This window comes from Gobius niger (assembly GCF_951799975.1).
Source record: "Gobius niger genome assembly, chromosome: 17".
In the NCBI taxonomy this organism is placed as follows: Eukaryota; Metazoa; Chordata; class Actinopteri; order Gobiiformes; family Gobiidae; genus Gobius; species Gobius niger.
The window spans coordinates 16,686,689-16,705,100 of NC_136868.1; the positions used below are offsets into that span (position 1 = coordinate 16,686,689).

Below are 18,412 nucleotides of genomic sequence, written 5' to 3' on the forward strand. Positions count from 1 at the left end.
GACACACAAGAATTTACTTTCAGATGCCACTCACAATAGTTATGCGTCTTTATCGAACATTTTAACAGTAGTTCTGTTGCTGGTGACTGTGCGAAGGTTTTTCATCGCAGTTAATCATTTTAAATCAAAGATCATTTAAGTTCGCAAAGTTAATATTTACAGATAGACATTTTTACAACTAGTCCAATCGCAACCTTGGAGACGTAGAGGTAGAAATGAGAGATGGGTAATCATAATGCGTCAGTGGAACGTCAGCAACTCCAAAAGTCAGGATTACCACATTGACAGATATTCTGTCTTATGATAACACAGTGATTATATGTTTGCTTTCCTTTAGAGTAGACAACATAAATATCTTGATATAAACAATAACGGATTGTACACATGTTTTATTTGTTTGATGAAAAACAATAAAAGAAGGGAATGATATGGGGCAGTGACACTCTGGCTGCCACTGTGAGAGTGCAGCATTTGGCTGTGTACCATTCACTCAATGATTGCCAAAACGAGTATAAATATAAAAACAACAATCAAACACAAAATTAATATAACGATTCAAACTCAATACAACTTTTGCGGATGTATAACAGCCTGTTTCTAGGAATGGTAGTCAAATAATATACAGATCTTAAAAATGGTCTCTAAATAAATCCTACTGAACTAAAAAAAAAATCACAGCCTACTTGAACAAGTTATAATATAGTGGCAGTAGAGAATGACAAAATAATAGCTATGCTTACGATGACACATTTTTCACTTGTGCATTTCCCAAATTATACATACTGTATTTGGAAATTGTGTTACAAGTTGAAACCAACCCACCAGCGGCGTCCACACAAGTCAGGTAAAGTTATGGCCAAATGTGCTTCAGAGTATAGGCTTTCTCCTTCAAAAGTTTGTCCAGGTCATTACTGAGAGCTTGGTTCAGTTTCTAGCAGCTATGACAACTGATAATGCTACACCGCCGATGGCTACAGCAGTGGCTCCAAATAACCATTTCCAGCTGAGACCCTGGAGGGGGAAGGAGAATACATGTTGTTCAAGAGAGATCCATAATATACAAAATGACAGATATTTTTTTTAATCTTACTTACCCATGAGGTTTTAACTTTGTGTTTCTGTATACCACTGCCAGTACTGGGGGGGTTACCTAACATCTTCTTATACATGGCCTGCTCTGCTCCCCGTTGCTCAGAATTTTTTTTCACCAGCTTAGAAAGCTCCGCATGTATAGTCTTAAAAAAATAACACCAACATTGCTAAATTAATTGTACATGAATTGTAAAATTGGGTCATTCTGGGTCATTTAACATTTTAACAGAAAACAATTATTTGAAAATTAAGCAATGCTCGGCGTTACAAACATTACAAACAAAAGAGACGATGCAGCAGTCAAGTGTTGGAGGACATTATATGACATCCCGTCAATCTGTGATGCCTACTTCCGCCTGGGACCGCCTCATTAATTGTAATGTGAGAAATAGGGTATTGTTGCTACACACCCACCCATCCATATTTTTGGCAGAACAAGACTTTATGTAATTTCTATTATTGTAAATGACAAACAGATCAGTCACATCATTCTAATGCACTAAACTCCTAAAACTTTAAATACTTGTATAGTGTCAGAATAAACTATTTACATTGATGTACAGTGACTGTTTGTTAAACAATATTACTGTATGTGTTTAATGATAAGTGTAATGGAGCCAGTGCACATGTTGTTTCACAGATTGGCGTGGGGGGATTCTGGGCATGAGTATGCTGCTGCAGCTTACAGCTGATCCAAGAAGCTTCACATTGAGCTTTGTCATGAAGCATGCACAGTGCAAGAATTACATATGTGTTGTGGAAGCTTTTAAAAAAAAAAAAAAAGTTTAAAAAAAATCTATTAACAGACACTACCACACAGATCCCATGAAATGATGATTCAGCAGCTCACCTAAGCCCGAAGAATGAATTGCCAACGGTTTTTAATAACAGATAATACAGCCCCATCTAGTGGCTAAAAAGCAGAAAACTGGAGGATTTTTTTTTTACTTTTTATATTACCTTATTGCTGGGTTCTAATTTCAGTGCCCTCCTCAGTGTCTGAATTGCTTCTGTGTATTCACCTTGCAAGGCCAAAACCTTAGCAAAACAGATATTATTTAGTTTATCTCAATATCAAGAAAAAAATTAATTCAAACAAAATATACCTTTCCCATTCGAAAAAGCGCTTTCACATTGTCATGTTGGTGTGCCAGTGCTGAGGTGCAAGATTTAAGAGCTGCCTCATAATGGTCCAGTTTTAGCTGGGCAGCAGCCATATTGTTCAAACATTTAACTTTCACATCTACAAGTTCATTTTCCTCTTCAGTAGTTATATCAACTGTAAAAAGAGACTGCAGGATAAAAACAACAAAAATAAACATGTTTGTTTGACATTCAAACAATTAGATCTTACCTTTTGAACTAGAATCTGTTATCTGCAGGGCTATGCTATATGAGTTCACAGCAAAAGCATAATCTCCACGCTGATAGTGGACATTGCCACGTTCTCTTTTATGATCAGCCAACTCTATCTTTTCCTTTGGGGACAGTAGTTCCAGGTCTGGAGCATCTGTGGCCTCCAGTAATTCAACCTCCAAGGAGAGCTCAGCATTTGATGCAACCTCAGGGTCAATACTGGCAATAAATAAATAACACCGGCAATAACAATAATACAAATCGTAGTTTTGAGTACAATAAGAATTTATTAACACAAAAGTTCATACTTTTGGTTATTACTTCACCCACCTCCCTTGAGATCCATATGCATATTTTGCATCAGTAAGAATGAGAGCCTTCTCTCCCAATTCCATAAGCTGCACTACGAGATCAAGCGCCTGCATCAAGGAATTTCATTGAGATTATACAGTTTTCCCGATAAAATATATTCATGAAAAAGTATAATGCATAGCACTGGTTATACTATTTATTTCAATCTTTTACCTGAATGACGTCACCATCTCCTAAAGTGAAAGTGATGTTGGATTCCTCCACTACCAGAGTGCCATTAATTAAAGACGTTTTAAGATTGATTTTAACATTTTGTCCTTTTTGTGGTCGGCTATCTCGCCCTTGACCTGGCACCAACACTTTCTTTTTCAGCTGATCATTACCTGTTGTCGACAGTAAAATTGTATGAGTAGAAAATTAAGCTTCTTTAAAGTGCATTGTGAGTATACCTAGAACATCCAGCCATTCCTCATCAGGACTTTGATCGGCGTGTGCATTTTCATCCTGTTCTTTCTCTCTTTTGACATTTACACTATCCGTATCTTCCAGAGGAGGGGGCTCGTCATCATCGATGTCTTCTTCATTCAAAACCTCAAAGTCTTCCCCGCTGTCCAGCAGTGAAGTTTTCTCGTTCCGCTTTGCTTTGTCTTCACCATCAGTGATGTCTATAGGTTCAGCTGTTTCAGCCATTAGACTGAAACATAATTTGCGATTAACAAGACATTGAATAGTTCAACAGCTCTGACTAAAGTTTATCCTACAAATCTCAAAATAAGCTACCGTCAACATCACGCAATGCTATCAAATAGCTCATAAAACTTACGCAGTTACTACTGAAGGGAACTGGTCAATTAGTTTCAGCAACGAGCAATACAAACGTTTCCAGAAGTTTCTGTGAAGTTAAACTAGGGACAACAACAACAGAGCCGTGATGATAACATTAGTGGTAGCGTTAGCTTTTATCTAGGTACCCTTTCATCGACTCATAACGGTAATATTCAGTAACATTTAAAGCGAATTACCTTTATTATCAAGGCAGAGGTTTCTTTTGGACCAGTATTCGCTATCTTCTAAAAGGCAGGAGTGTAGTCTGTCTCGCATTGGCAATTTTATCTCTAAAACGCATACTCGAACAGGGTTGCTAAGCTTCTTCGTGTATGTGTCAACAAGCTACTTCCGGTTAACCTTGAGCTGCCTGGTTTCTATTGGCCTGCGTCAGTCATACGTCACCAGACAGAGCAGTCCTCATTTTGCACTGCAAAAGGGATTCCGTGCCCAGTAATTTTGAATTAGAATTTCAGTTCCCTCACAAACGGGATGTTTTTTTAATCAATTAAGAAATTAGGGATATGGATAAGTTAGGGACCATCAGGAACCCTAACTTATAAGCATTGTATCAATTTGACTTGCCAGGCTGTTTTATCACGGTCACATGATTGCCTGTGGCCGAGCACAGGAATGATGTTGATAAAAATCATAATAAACCACAACTACAATGAAAAATCAAATGACATTTATTACTGATGCATTGTTTCTTTTTTGATACGCAAATTATCTGTTTTCTTTCAGTCTAAAGAAACTTTACAATATAAAGAAACATACAAAGAACATCTTTATTAACTACACAAGACACCTAAGTCCCTAAGACAAGATTCTGAACTATCCTACCATGAAATACAAAGCAAACCCAAAAGACAGACTGCTTCATATTGAATACTGCCGTGTCATTAGAGAGGACCATGAACAGTACAGGAGAATTATTTATATCCCCTTCCCTTTAATCCCACCCATCCCAGAGTCAACATAACCACACCACCCTGCCAGCAAATCTTCCCAATGGTACAGTATTATACATCACAATAGAAGTACAGAGATGGCCAACAATCAATATACACAGGACCGAGAGAGGATCAGTGCGAGTTCAAATCATACACCATCATCATGGTTATATAAAGAGACACAGGGACAGTCTTGCCTTATAAATTAGTTTGTGCTACTCCTAATTTCAAGGTGTCATAATTTCAAAATGCATCTTAAATTGTTATAAATCCTTCATTAAAAAAATATTGAGGTCACACGTTGCTTCTTATTATAATTTTTCAAAGCACAATTTACGAAGACATACGATAGATGGAGGGCATTCTCTGTACCTTTTTTCTTTGTCACTCCTGTCCTCTCTCTGTCCCACGCTCCTCAACATACATGTCATACAGTCGGCAGCTACTGCAGCACTGTATATTTTTAAGGAAATCCTGCCAAATGGTGCAGCACATCCTTCTCTATGCAAAATGACATTTATTTATAATTTACTCTCCGCTGTATTCATTGGTAGTGACTGACATATCAAAACATGTCAATGTTATCAAAATGCATTGTACATTATTTACAAAATTAAAGATTAGGGGGGAGGCGTTCAGGGGCTTAATAGCAGGTAAAGAATGGGTGGTGCATGTCACTAAAAGCTATCAATGGTCTGACAGCCCAATCCTGGAGATGTCCCTGTTTAACTTCAGCTTTACATCTGTTCACATTTCTATCAGAAAATTGATAAATATAGAACCAGCATCTGCAGAGGCTACACAGGTAGATTGTTATTGTGTTTGAACACAGGTACAAAATAAGTGCTGAAACAGGGACAGGATGACTGACGGAAACTGAAGTTGGTGTGTATTTCAGTAAAGCATAGATTTAAAAGAACAAATCCCCATGCCCATTGGAAGTCATTACTGAATGTATACTGATGGGGTAAAAGAAGTCTCATGTGGGAGTGCACAAGAAGCCAGTCACTGTAAGCTTCAACACCATAGCATTGTTGCAAAAAATCAATAGGATCTCCGTACAACTTAAATAAAAGACAGATGTGTGTCTCTCCACTGCGCATTGGGAATCTTTCGGAGTTGGAGTCCTAGTTTTTTGTTGGGAGTTCTTTTAGGATTCATCGGCCACTTTTGAGCAACATAAAACAACTAGAACATATGAAAATTAATGTATATACACACAAGACCAAAGCTGATTTCTGGCAGGCTCAAAAAGTCAACCTCAACTGCCACCTTTCCGTTTTATCAGTCTCTTGACACTAGAAACATCATGTTAATGGGGTTGTTTTGTCAAAGTTATTTAACATCCATTGCGATGTTGCATCACATCAGCAGGTAATTGAAATAAAAAAAAACTGCCAACTTCAATGGTAAGCTGATCTGAGAAGATTGCGCTACAGACTTAAATAGAAGCTACAAGCTCTGAGGAGGCTTATGGAGAGGTATGTAAAATCAGACTTACTGTGATACAAACAGATATAAAATAAGTAAGTCATGTAAACAGGAAATTATTGTGCATTTTTTTCAACTGTGTGCTTATTCTGTCGTTGATGCCGATGATGGAAAAAATGTGCCCTTTGCAGAGAAAATAACTACATTAGACCAATAAAAACAAACATGAAAATTATAACAATATAATCAACAAAACATTGAAACATTTCATGAAAATCACTGTCGTAAATTAAAATTAGTAGTCCATGTTTCCATTTCCGACTCCGCAGCAGCAGGCAGTTCTCAGTCCGCTACCGCATTCCCTCATCAGTCACAGTCAGTGTAAGTGAAGTGGGCTCCAGTGCCAGCCAAAAATCCAAAGGGACGCAGGTTCAGTATCCAAGGCATGTGTACAGCCTGTCCAGTAGAGGGAGCAGAGTTTCCTTTTATGTAATCTCGGATGCACAATTCATATTCCATGTTACAGGAATTGACGGGCTGGAGGGGAGTCCTGTATTTAGTGGCATCCCCAGGGGTTGAGTGGCCCAGCACACACACCATCCATGTAGGGAGGCGATGGAGAGAAACTCATCAGGCCAACCGGGGCGAGGGTTGTAAGAACAGGGGAGATGATGAAATAAAATAAAATATATATATATAAAAAAAAAAGATCACACACTCATTGTCATGTTGGGTGAATACTGTCAAGAGATAAAAAGAGAGGAAGGATAAATGGTGTTAGGCCTTTTATAGTAAATTAAGATGAATCATTTTGTAGTATTGGGGTCCTGGGTACTCACACTTTCACTTTGGAATGGGTTTAAAAAGTTGCCTGCCATTTCACCATCATCCCGAGGAGTGCCGGGCGGATTGTTCATGCCTGCCATGTTGTTGGGAGAGTTCTGGAGGAAGGATTAAAAGATTAATAATGAGGAAAAACAACAACAACAAAAGCAATGAACAAATGACATATTTGCATTGATTCAGTTCGTCTCTCACCTTTGGCAACCCATCCATGTCACCTGAACCTGGGGACAAAACAGACACGGCTTATAACACTCCTCAATTGGGCAGTTTTCTAGTAACCTGTTTGCGAAATCACTGAGTAACAACCTGAATGACTTGCTTACTGACTAATTTCTGCCTCAAATAATCTACTTTAGCTGTGATCAATACAAGCAGCCAATTCCCCAAGTAACCAGAAGGAGGCAGAAGTGCATCACTTAAGCCTCTTAACATAAATGAACTGAGTGTTTATCCAGTTTATGAGCGTCAGGAAAAAAAAGAAAAAAAGATAATGTTTCGTCTTAGAAAACTCACCTAACGATCCGTTCATATGATGTTGATCCATTGCACCCATTCCACCCATGGGCCCATCAGGACCAGGACCCATTGGGAACTAAGCACAGATAATTGCAAGATAGTTATTTTCGATTGTTTCCATCAGAAATAAATATGCACAGAAAAAAAAGAGTATTACTCACATTGGGTCTGTTTCCACCTGGACCAATGGGGTTCATCATTGTGTAAATGTTTTCACTTGAGTTTGTTGAATCTGTGTGGAATAAGTTGATTATTATTTAGGACAAATTGTTAGAGGCCTAAATATGTATTTTGTTGCTGTGAGCAATTTACTCAAAGAAGTATGATTATGTATGGATTCACTAAGATTCTGTGACATTCTTTAAGTGAAAGTGTCTAAATCGGGCCAGTGTTGGAGACTGGAGGAGGGAGCTGCTCTGAGTGGGAGGGTGCCTCATTTGTGTGTCCGCGTGTTTGTGTGAATGAGTGTTTGCGCAGTCTTGGCGACTGCAGTGGAAATATGTTTTCCCTCCCTGTGTACGTGCAAGAGCTTTTCGTGCAAAAGGTTGCCCAGCAACGTATCACAATAGAGGCACATATATAAATAATAAATAGTGGCCACAAAAAGAAGCTCTCCACAGGCCAAGAGAAACAGCACATCTACAGGATATCAGCACAGTGTTTTGTTCTCAGCTAATCCTCCAGGGGAACATTAGGTTTGTGCGTCAAAGCTCACTTTGTATGTTCTGACAAAGTTTAGTTATTTTTTTTAGCTGTCTTTTAAGCAACATTTTAGCTTTTTCTTCAATTACATTTATAAACAAATGTGTTACTTAAAATGATTCTAGTGAAGTGGGATCTTGTAAAGTTGAAAGGTAGAGACACCAAAGATCCTGCGCCTTTTCCTCCGACTTGTCTGACAGAGAGGTTTGATCTCTCAGACAGAGCTCCATTCAGTGAACGGGATAAAAGTGACATCTGAAAACTAGTGTGGAACTCACCTCCGGGGCTCGGCATGATGGGAGTTCCTGGTGGGCCGCCTCCCCCTGGAGGACCCTGAGGGGTACAGCAAGAGATGAGAAGTGATGTCAGTTTCAGACCTTCTGATGTCACTTATGACAATACATTTTGGTCTAATGTTATACTCAACATGTCACTTACCACATAGTTCCCTGGAGATGAAGACGAATAAGCTATCTGTAAAGAATACACAGCAAAATGAAAACACAAAACTTATTGCACCAGCCATAAACTACTTACAGGGGCATTATGCAACTTTTTTATGTAATTATATTAGTGCATATGGGTATGGGTGGTTGGAATGTAAAGGTGTCAAGCTAACCACCACCTTCAGCCATTGGGTCAAATACGCACAAATATAAACATTGCTTTTCTACATAAAAGTTGCATAAAGCACCTTTAATATCAATGCCAGTGCTACTAACAGAGAGATTATTAAACTCACTGAGTTGTTGTTGGGATTTGGCCATGGACCTCTTCCACCAGGACCCCTGGATGCGGAAAAACAAAAAAATTTGATCAGGTATTTGTCACTTCACATCAAAGTAAGTTTTGTGCAGTTTTCCGAGATCAGATCGACTTTAGAGTACATACATGTTCATGCCTGGCATTCCTGGCCCCATGGAGTTGGGAGGAGGCCTCATCCCTCCACCGTAGTTCTGCTCAAAGACAAGAACACACATTTAGTTTGGACCCACACCTGCCCCATCCAGTTACAGTCTGAATCTTAATGAAGGTCAGCCACATCATGTCTCTCATTAACTACACTTTAATGATCTTTATGTAGCGGCTGGTGGCTAGCCAGAGCAGGCAGCTGGCTTGATGTCCCCATGCCCCTCTGTGTGTGTTGTTTGCATCCATGTTTTCATGGCTGCACAGCAGGAGGCTCTGGCTGCCACCACATGCATGTTATTGTTCATGTGTCTGTGATGGAGACGGGGCAGGAGCAGGCCAGAGAGCAGCTCCACACAGAGGAGGAGTTTTGTTCAGCACACGATTACACTTGTCGAGCAGATGCCATCCCAGCTGCTGCTGTGCCCAGTGCCAAAGTGACTGAGCTGTGGTGGCACAGGGGGCCTGCGGCACTCCGAGAGTGTAAGTGTCTGCCTTTGAACTCGGTGACAAGCAAACCAGGGTGGTTGAGGGCAGAATCAAACATATGCCAGTGATAGTTCTCAAAATGTCCACTCGGTTGTGCACTGATTGAAAATGATGTGTATAAGGAAAAAAAGAGTGGCCTCAGTTTAGTGAAAAGTTGCTGGAGCAATGATAGAGCAGTCAGATTGCCCGGACTCCCTCAACTTTCCAAATGCACATTTACAGTGACTGCACTCAGGCCAGAGCTGATCATCAAAGCACTGTGACATTTAAAGACAGAAATATGAGGCCGGCCAAACTATGTTGTCTCTACTGCTGAGGGGGGATCATCTGCACTGGTTTTATATGGGCACAGTTTGACATTAAAGCACTTTAATGGCTGGCTGTAATGAAGGGCAACCAAATGTTAGGTTTGTTCATCTCACGGACATTAGTGTCAATTCCAGCTTTGTTGCATCAGAATAGAACAGTGCAGCGAGCTTATGTACTGAATGCACTTTAATACATTTACAATCTTTACATGTTTTACCTGTGGGCCCATGCCTCCCATCCCTCGCGGGGGATTCATTCTCATTGGACCGCCCATGTTTGGATGTCCTGAAATTAGACACTTGCATAAATGTATGAACCCAAAGTCAATGGAGTGAGAAATACCAGCTGAGTTCTTAAAGTACCTTGCGGTCTGGTGGGGTCCAGGCTGTTTGGCAGGAGGGGCTGTGACCCGGGGATGCTCCCAGGAGGCTGGTTTGGCATTCGGAGTGCGGGTCGGGGGCCACCTGGGTACCGTGGCGACATGAACGGCTGCAGAGACAGAGGAAAGACATGAGCACAAAATAGTTATGAACCGCTGGTTAAAGCTGTGTTGAATATAATACAACTTAAGTGCAATGTGCAATGACAAACAACAAACGTAGTATGTTATTCAGAACGAGGATGGCCTTTCTCTTTTTATGGCATGTCAGCAGGGGGAGCTAGTGTTTCTCTGTAAAAATAGGTAGGGGATGTTTTCAAGTTTAGAAAACTCAACATTTCACAGCAAGTTTGTTCATACTCAAAATACATCACTACAAAGAATAATAGGAATAATTTTCATCACGCAGAATGAGTGCATCCCACATATGCAATTCTTATTAAATACCTTAGTATTGGGCAACTTTATGTGTAACATTGAAAACATTTGTTCTAATATAGTTTTTACTTTGTTGACATATAGCAAATTAAAGAGCTGACAATATTTTTGTCAAAGCAGACATCAATGATCGAGTGACCACTTCACTCTACTCAGTAAAACTAGAATTGTGGTTCTCCAAGTCTTCACACCAAATACCCCCTCATAAAATATGGGACCTTCCAAGTGCCACCAGCCTTGATCCAATCAGGACTAAATAGAGTCTACAAAGGGTCTAAAATTTAAACAAAAACTTGAACAAAATTTAAAAAAGATACTGGGTGGTAACCACATTTAAACCAGAAAAACACAGAACTTCAATGCATTACTAAGCACAAATTAACATCTATTTAGTCTAAAATTGCAGATGATCCTGAGTACCATCTGAAGAAGCCAATTTACCACCAGTAGTACACGATCCACAGTCTGAGAACCACTGGAAGATGCAGCGTTAAACCAGTAAATAATGCAAAGTGCATCAGAGTATCCTGCAGTTGCAACCAGTGAGATCCACTTCAGCAGGATAGGAAAGAAGTAAGCACACTTTACTTTCAGGATAACAAATATAACCATTTATATAGGAGGGACAAGCAAAAAGGCAGAAGAATGTTCAGGCTTGTTTTATGGACCAACTATATACGTATTATCTAACTCGAGCTGTTAAAGATGTTCACCTACATTGCTTTTACACCTCATCTGTACTTCCCATTGGTTTTGTTTTCTCTCCTCTCTGACCATATTGTGGTAGGTTTGTGCATGAAGCGTTGCTCTGTGTCAGGCCATGCTGCAATATTAATGGTCTATTGATGGACTACGGGATGGTGAGTGCTGGGCTGAAGCAGAGAGAAGGCCCTCCAGACGCACCTCACCTCCTTAAAGCAATGCAGCTAAATTATTCATCCAAACCACCATCGGCAGCGTGGCCTGTCCTGTCCCTTCTTTGCACAACAAGGGAACGGCTTTGCTCACTACTGTTAGCTGTGTGAGTCCGGAGTCACTGATAAGGCCGGGGCTATGGAGCTCGGTGGAAGTGTCTTGCCCTTACCTGTCCGTGAGGTCCCATCATGGGGTTACTGGGATTGTGTGGAGGAGGCTGCGTGTGTGGAGAAGGCTGAGATCCCGGAGGGCCCTGGAAGAGAAAATGGAAAGCATGGTAAATCAACGTATTCTCCAAAGGATTCACAGAAATAAACAAAAGGAAAAAGTGTGTATTTGGGCCACTTTCTTGAACCAGAAGGGGATCTGCAGGGTCAAAGTGGCTCAGCAATACAATAAAAACAATCTAAATGTTCACAGGTAGAAAAAAATGTACATAATATGATAAAAATGTGAGTATCAAAACTATAGCTGTATCATACTCATACAGGATCACAGTTTTGGGGTCTATAATGGTAGGATTAGCATATCTCATCTTAAAGGAACAGGCCACCGTTTTTTCATACTGAGATATGTTCTTACCTGAGCTTAGACGAGTTGATGCGTACCTGTCTGGTCTTTGTGCGTGCGCTCAGGCACGCAAAAAGAAAACAAAATTTGAAGCGACAAAACTCTTACACGTTTTCCCCATTTAAATATGGTTACGTGAGTAGTTACATGATCCAAGTATAGCCACACAAAATTAAACATGTCGATTTTCTAAGTGGATAAAAAGGGGAACTATATTGTGAGGCGTAATAACACCATAGGAGCACTTGTCTAATTTTGTGTGACTATACTTGGATCGTGTAACTACTCATGTAAGTGATGGGGAGAGGAGGAGAGGCTAAATGCTTACAACATCTTTAGTCTTTTTGCGTGACTGAGCACACGTGTAAAGACCAAACAGGTACGCATCAACTCGTCTAAGCTCAGGTAAGAACATGTCTCAGTATGGAAAAATGGTGGCCTGTTCACAATAAACACTATAAGTAATCAATGCAAAGGCGAAAGTCAAAAGTGGGCAGTACAAATCACTGTACTATTGGCTTTTGCATCAATATTTCATTTTAAAGCCGTCAGAGCCAAGACTGGTTGAGTTCATATCTGCTGAAGCCTTGCCGCCCTGATAACTCATTCGATCACCACATGTGCCCCACAATCTTGTCAGGTACTTGTGGTTGTCTGTTTATCTCTTCACTGGATGCCACTCCAGCACCTAGACATATCCAAAGAACCTTTATGGGATGGTCTACTATTCAGGCAGCATCATCAAAGCAATGTCAGTATGTATTATGAGCTGTAGTGGTAAAGTAAGTATTGTGGTTCCGATTTATATCTTAAAATAAAGAGGCAATCGACAGTGCACATTTCTGACATGTCCATTAACATTTGAGAGAAGACGGAAAGTTCTAAACTAAGAAGATGCTTCAGAAGATGTTTGTCAAAGGTCTACAAATACAGGATTCGCATATTTTATGTGTAATAAGACTCTACGGAGTCATGACGCTGCCTTAAAACTGGAGTTTGGCATAAGTATCCATTAATTCATTGCTATTTCTTGCTACATTGATCTGATTCATCTAATTGTCCTAAAGGGGGGCTCATCTACAAGACAAATCCATTTGAAACCAGCCACATGTTGCACAGCATGTCAATAATCTCTGCTGCTGTTGAGGAAATGTTGATTCAGTTGTACACACAGTGAGCAGTATTTGACGACGCTTGTGCCACTGTGCCGCTGTGTGTTTTGGGTGGTTAACAGCAGCTGCACCACCTCGCTCTCGGTCTCTCAGCAGGTTCACACCGAGGCTAATGCAGCGCTGGCTCCGTCTGACCTCTGAGGTTATTGTTGCTGCCGTGTGTGTGTGTGTGTGTGTGTGTGTGTGTGTGTTTGGTGTGTGGGTGTGAGTGTATGTGAGTGAGAGAGGGTGCACTCCTAACAAGACATCCAAATATGCAAAAGCAGCCTACCTTTACATACTTAAGAGGACACATACAGTACACAGGTGAGAAGATAGTGATATACTGTACAAAATGCATGATCTATTAATTTGTAGCCTACAATGTGTGTTAAAAAGCTGTCTTAAGAATGTACTTGAACAGAAAGGCTCATGCACAAAACTTTTGCAACTGATATTTATTTGAGAATCTAGAAGAATCTTATCTCTCAATAAAAAAGTTGTAGTGTCAAATCCAGCACTCAAGTGAAAAAAACAACAACATTTCTAAGTAACAGGTTGGCAAACAATAAAAAAGTACTCCTATAAGTTTAAATGTTTTATAAACGTGATGGATTGCATATAATTCACCACCTGGGTCTGAATGAGACATGATGTAAGTAATATTAAGTGATTATATGTTTTCTGAAGTCCCTCCCTTTGCTGATCTCAGACACTAATCAGAATCCCCGCTGCCATTACTTTGACAAATGAGACGAGCTGTCTGTGAATCGGCCCCTAAGGTCCAATAAGGAGGGGAGGGGGAGGGAGCTTGTTCGTTAACTTTTCAAATTTTTCTTTACCTCTCGCTCCTCATTTAGCAATATCACAGACTATCACTTTAAAGTCAATATAGCCAAATAGTAAAATAGGTCAAAGAGATTTGTATAAAAATATATTCAAGGTTTTATGAACAAGAAATAGTTTCTTCTGAACACTCAAATACCGCAGGCATGAGCGCGCCCTCCTCTCCTGCTCTCGTCTATAATGTGCCATAATGGAGCATGGCTTCTCTAGCCGGGCCTCCCTGGGCCCTGCTATTACATGTGAATGGGCCAGCATATGGTCTTTATGGCCACACTGTTTCCTCCACGGGTCCCTGCAGGAGGAGGGAGAGAGGCACTCCCTCAACTGTCACAGAGGTGGAAGTCGGGCCAGTTTGGAAAAGTGACTCGATTGGCGTGCGTGTGTGTGTGTGTGTGTGTGTATGTGCTGGTTCGAGCTGTGTTATTTGTGTTCTTGGGAGAAGAGGGGGGGGGGGGGGGGGGGGGGGGGGCATGGGGAGCGTTAAATGAAGCAATTAATAAAATCATTTTCCACCCAGCTAAGGAGATAACAGCTTGGCACAGTACCACCAACCCATCAACACAACCTCCCCCCACCCCCAACTCATTTCAGTTTAAGGAAGAGCCACATCGCTGGCCCGCATGTATCACAGAGAAAGAGAGGGGAAGATATGGAGGTGGCATCCGGCACCTACAGCTGTCCTTCCTCCCTACCATCCGCTACCACTAGAGGGCAGTGTGTATCTTCTCGGCAACTTTAGGCCTACACACATACACACACTAACTCAGAGGAGGAACACAAAGCAGAATGCATCAGTGAACACAACAAACAAAGCCAGGAGGAACGGCACAGCAGCACCCCCGTCCCTCATTGTCATTCCTTAACATTCCTGGGAGAGTGTCGGTGGCGGGGGCTCCTGCTAGCTCACGGTATATGGCACGGCAACACGTCAGCCTCCGAGATGGAAACGCGCTATCAGGAGTGCGTTTTCTCCCAAAGGAACGGCCACAGAAACGCTGACAGCCGTTTAAACATGTTAGGATGGCACCAAATGATTTATATATCTGTGATCTGCTGCACTGCTAAGGGGGAGCACTCCAGTTGATGTCACACGCACACAAGGATGGATGTTGTGTGTGCATGTTTGGTGTTCTCACGCCCCCCAACAAGCAGATAAAATGCAGTGTATGGCAAATTCACAGCTGATAGGGTCGAGGCATGAACAGTAGGAGACAAAGGCTACATTCAACGTGATGGTTATCAATGTGTGTAAACTACTGTTAAGCTGGGGGATAGTGCGAAGGGAGTGATTGGGATTCTTCTGAAATGCAGATTGACCATTGTTGCAGTAGGAGGAGTAGTAAGGGGCAACAAAATAGCAGTACATGGGTTGTTTAATGACAAAAACATTGAAATGTGTTGAAAAATTGGTCAGAGGAAACCAAGGCATCTTATTCTGTCTAAGTCGGACCGTTTAGCCAATACAAACTGATGTTACGTGGCCCCAAAAACCACTAAGAACCTGCAATTATCCCTCTGTCTTTCAGCAACCCAGGATTTCAGAGAAGTCAGGCAAACCAAGAAGCCTCTGAGCTGCTGAGACATACTCTGAGCATAAGGCTAGATTCTAAGGAATGTGTATAGAAAGGCTAGGTGTATAGGCCCATCTGTGAAATTGTCAATAACAACAAAGCCGAGCTGACTTTATGTCTGTGGCAGTAGTTCAGATGGTAGAGTGTGCCAAAGGTATAGGCGGTCAATCCTAGCTCCCACCATTCTGCCACTGTATCCTTGTAACAGCTTACCTCCAGTGTTTTCAAAGAGCACTGGGGTGAGAAGGTGTGTGTGAAGGGGGAAAAGCTTCTGTAAAGTGCTTTGAGTGCCCTTTGTGAAACTCCAAGTGCGTTACGCTGTAGTAGCACAACCATACAACGAAATTGTCTGGCTGCCTACAGTCTCCTCTGAAACGGTGCACCGCCTACTGGTTTGTCCCCGTTTCAGAGCGTGGTGTCCTGCACTGGTCTGCTCCTCCTTCCTCTTCCTCCTGCAGCTCCATCCACTCCACAACATTGTCTTTCACAATCTTTTGGAAAGAGCTTAGCAGTAAATCTGTTTTATTCTCCAGTGAACGTCCATTAGCCAGAATAGAAGACATGTGTGGCTTAGCTTTGAGTTTTGCCCGGATACCTCCTCTTTGTCCCTTCCTTGTGTAATGTAGCGCCTCATGTGACGCCTCCACTGTGCTGCAGGTGTGGGGGCTCTTGGTGACTCGTCAGTGTCTCAGGAGAAGAAATGTGTAGGTCTCAAATGTCTTTAGCTCAAAAACTAGCTGTTTGTTAACTTTTAAAAAGGGCCATTATGGACTTTCTGCTGTAAAAAGAAAATCCGCCTAACCCCACAAAAACAAGGCAAAGACGTACAAAAGCAAAAACAATGTGGAGCACACAAAAACACAAATGCAGTTCGCAGAAAAAGGCAAAAAAACGCAGCTGCACCAAGACAGAGGGAGGTTGCTGCTTGTTTACACATCGCCATGACGTCAAACAAAAATGTAACTTCCACAACTTTTCATACTGTACATTTAAATCATCCACACATTAAAGTCTTCAGTCCCCATAATAATAATAATAATGGCTTACCCTTTTATTGCGCTTTACAACCCTGTGTCACAAGTTTCTCAAAGCGCTATACTGACACTAAACTGACTAGACTAGACTGATGAAATTGAAACTGCCAATCTGCGCCATCGGTCCCTGCAACCACTCACTCACACATTACATTCAAGTGTCTTGCCCGAGAACACAATGACAATCTGCAGCTGCCGGGGTCGGGATTCGAACCGCCAATCTCTCTGCTATTGGACAACCCACTCTACTATCTGAGCCGTCGTCGTCCATACTTGACTCTCATGTTTGAAGCACTTCACCTCTACCTTTATGCTGCATCCCTGTATGCACTGGCCACTGTCGGTGCCCTGACTTACCTTTGATAAATAAATCAGACGGAGCAGATGTCTCCCTAATTCGCCATGTGCCTGCCATGTGTCCGCTTTGAACGCTCCTTAAATTCCTTTTTGATATCTGGTTGCTTGTTCTTTAAATGTGTAATCAAACCTAATCCTCTTGTTGTGCTCTTTTTGCTTGTTGTCCCTGAAGAGCAGCAATTACCTGCGCTAAAGCATGCTGCCCTTGACTTTGGATCTTTTTATGGAATGAAGAGCGATCACAGTTTGGAAAAAAGACGACTAACTTAAACTAACTGCTTCTTAATGGAGTGCAATGAGCCCTCTGAGTACTTTATATACCAGGGCATAGACAGAAAGATCAGCAAATATGTTTCAGCGACATTTTTGAGACAAACAAAAGCCAGCTTACACTTGCTTACCATGCTTACCATTTTCTTTGTACTGAGACAACTATATGTACTGTACAGGGATGAAAAGCTATAAAGGGGTCAACTTAATTTATAGGAGTATAACAACACATCATACAGTGCAAAGTTTAATTTACTCAAGATTTTATTTATATTAAAGCAGAACTAAGTAACTCATGTCCCTAGAGGCCATAAGCGCCACTGCAGGTGTCGTAGCATGTTGTGTTTTTTTACACAATAATTGTCCGTGAGAGTAAATACTACGCTGACAGAAAAGACAAAGGGAGAGAGGAATATTGTACATCCAATGGACACAATGGACATCATTTTTTTCACTTAAACTGGCTGTAAATACTGTTTAAGTGGCACTAGCCCGCAGTTAGCTTTGCCTGTTAGCCTGATAGCTTCTTCTTCGTGATTCCATTAGTGTGTATTGGTGGCTTCGACCCGGTAGCAGGGACGTTGCAATTGTGGTTCTCTGGCCAGAGAGACCAGGGGGAGAAGCAAGACCCCCCGTCCTATCCTATTAACAGTTGTATTACCCCCAGGGGGACTACGAAAAGGATATATTAAGGTACACAAGTACTTAGTACTTTGTAATTAACTTTGGTTAAAAAAAGAAAAGAAAAGAAAAAAAGATTAACTTGTTTGTAGATCCATTTTAAGAAGTCCTGTGCTCAAACTGTGTTCATTACAGTGTCAATGACTTGAATGCATGCCATTAACTAAAAATGTAACCTTGTATTTATTGCTTTTAATTCCCACTGGCGCCTGCAGGGGGTGGTCTAGACCAATTCAAAATTACCAACCTCACTGAACTTTTCTTTTCTTCCATGCATAGACAATATTTTAAGTTATAAATGTAAAATACCAATAAGGATGTTTACAAATAAGCCTCAATTATGCATAATATGTCATTTTTAGATTAGAAAAATCCAGACTTGAAAGCTAAGTATTCCTTGATATCATTAAGTGAAACTTGCATATCATCTGTAGTATTTGCACTTGTCAGCTCCTATAAA

General features: G+C 41.1%; 2 protein-coding genes across 2 annotated transcripts in view; both read right to left on the reverse strand.

Moving 5' to 3' along the window:
• Window positions 1-374: 374 nt before the first annotated feature.
• fkbp8 (FKBP prolyl isomerase 8) lies at window positions 375-3,951 on the reverse strand. Its single transcript, XM_079575062.1, has 9 exons — window positions 3,783-3,951; window positions 3,210-3,454; window positions 2,974-3,143; window positions 2,779-2,867; window positions 2,447-2,667; window positions 2,199-2,371; window positions 2,053-2,130; window positions 1,095-1,235; window positions 375-1,011 (listed from the first exon to the last, which is right to left on the reverse strand). The coding sequence occupies exons 2-9, from the start codon at window positions 3,448-3,450 to the stop codon at window positions 925-927; spliced, it is 1,200 nt and encodes a 399-aa protein (XP_079431188.1). The 5' UTR covers window positions 3,451-3,454; window positions 3,783-3,951; the 3' UTR covers window positions 375-924.
• A 1,502-nt stretch (window positions 3,952-5,453) lies between these two features.
• Window positions 5,454-18,412, reverse strand: part of ssbp4 (single stranded DNA binding protein 4) — an 84,605-nt gene continuing 71,646 nt past the window's right edge. The window contains exons 6-17 of the mRNA XM_079574467.1: window positions 11,642-11,725; window positions 10,103-10,229; window positions 9,958-10,025; window positions 8,925-8,989; window positions 8,776-8,821; window positions 8,472-8,507; window positions 8,312-8,366; window positions 7,493-7,563; window positions 7,329-7,407; window positions 7,008-7,036; window positions 6,809-6,910; window positions 5,454-6,709 (exon numbers count right to left, since the gene is read on the reverse strand). Coding sequence (XP_079430593.1) covers window positions 6,680-6,709; window positions 6,809-6,910; window positions 7,008-7,036; window positions 7,329-7,407; window positions 7,493-7,563; window positions 8,312-8,366; window positions 8,472-8,507; window positions 8,776-8,821; window positions 8,925-8,989; window positions 9,958-10,025; window positions 10,103-10,229; window positions 11,642-11,725 — 792 coding nt within the window. The 3' untranslated portion in view covers window positions 5,454-6,679. The remainder of the gene's footprint in view (window positions 6,710-6,808; window positions 6,911-7,007; window positions 7,037-7,328; window positions 7,408-7,492; window positions 7,564-8,311; window positions 8,367-8,471; window positions 8,508-8,775; window positions 8,822-8,924; window positions 8,990-9,957; window positions 10,026-10,102; window positions 10,230-11,641; window positions 11,726-18,412) is intronic.

Excerpts from the sequence above, each read along its gene's own strand:
- fkbp8 (XM_079575062.1), bottom strand. The coding sequence starts at position 3,450 with ATGGCTGAAACAGCTGAACCTATAGACATCACTGATGGTGAAGACAAA. Across the intron at positions 1,236-2,052 it reads AATTAGAACCCAGCAATAAG|ACTATACATGCGGAGCTTTC; the intron begins GTAATATAAAAA and ends TATTTTTTTAAG. Across the intron at positions 1,012-1,094 it reads ACAAAGTTAAAACCTCATGG|GGTCTCAGCTGGAAATGGTT; the intron begins GTAAGTAAGATT and ends TTCCCCCTCCAG.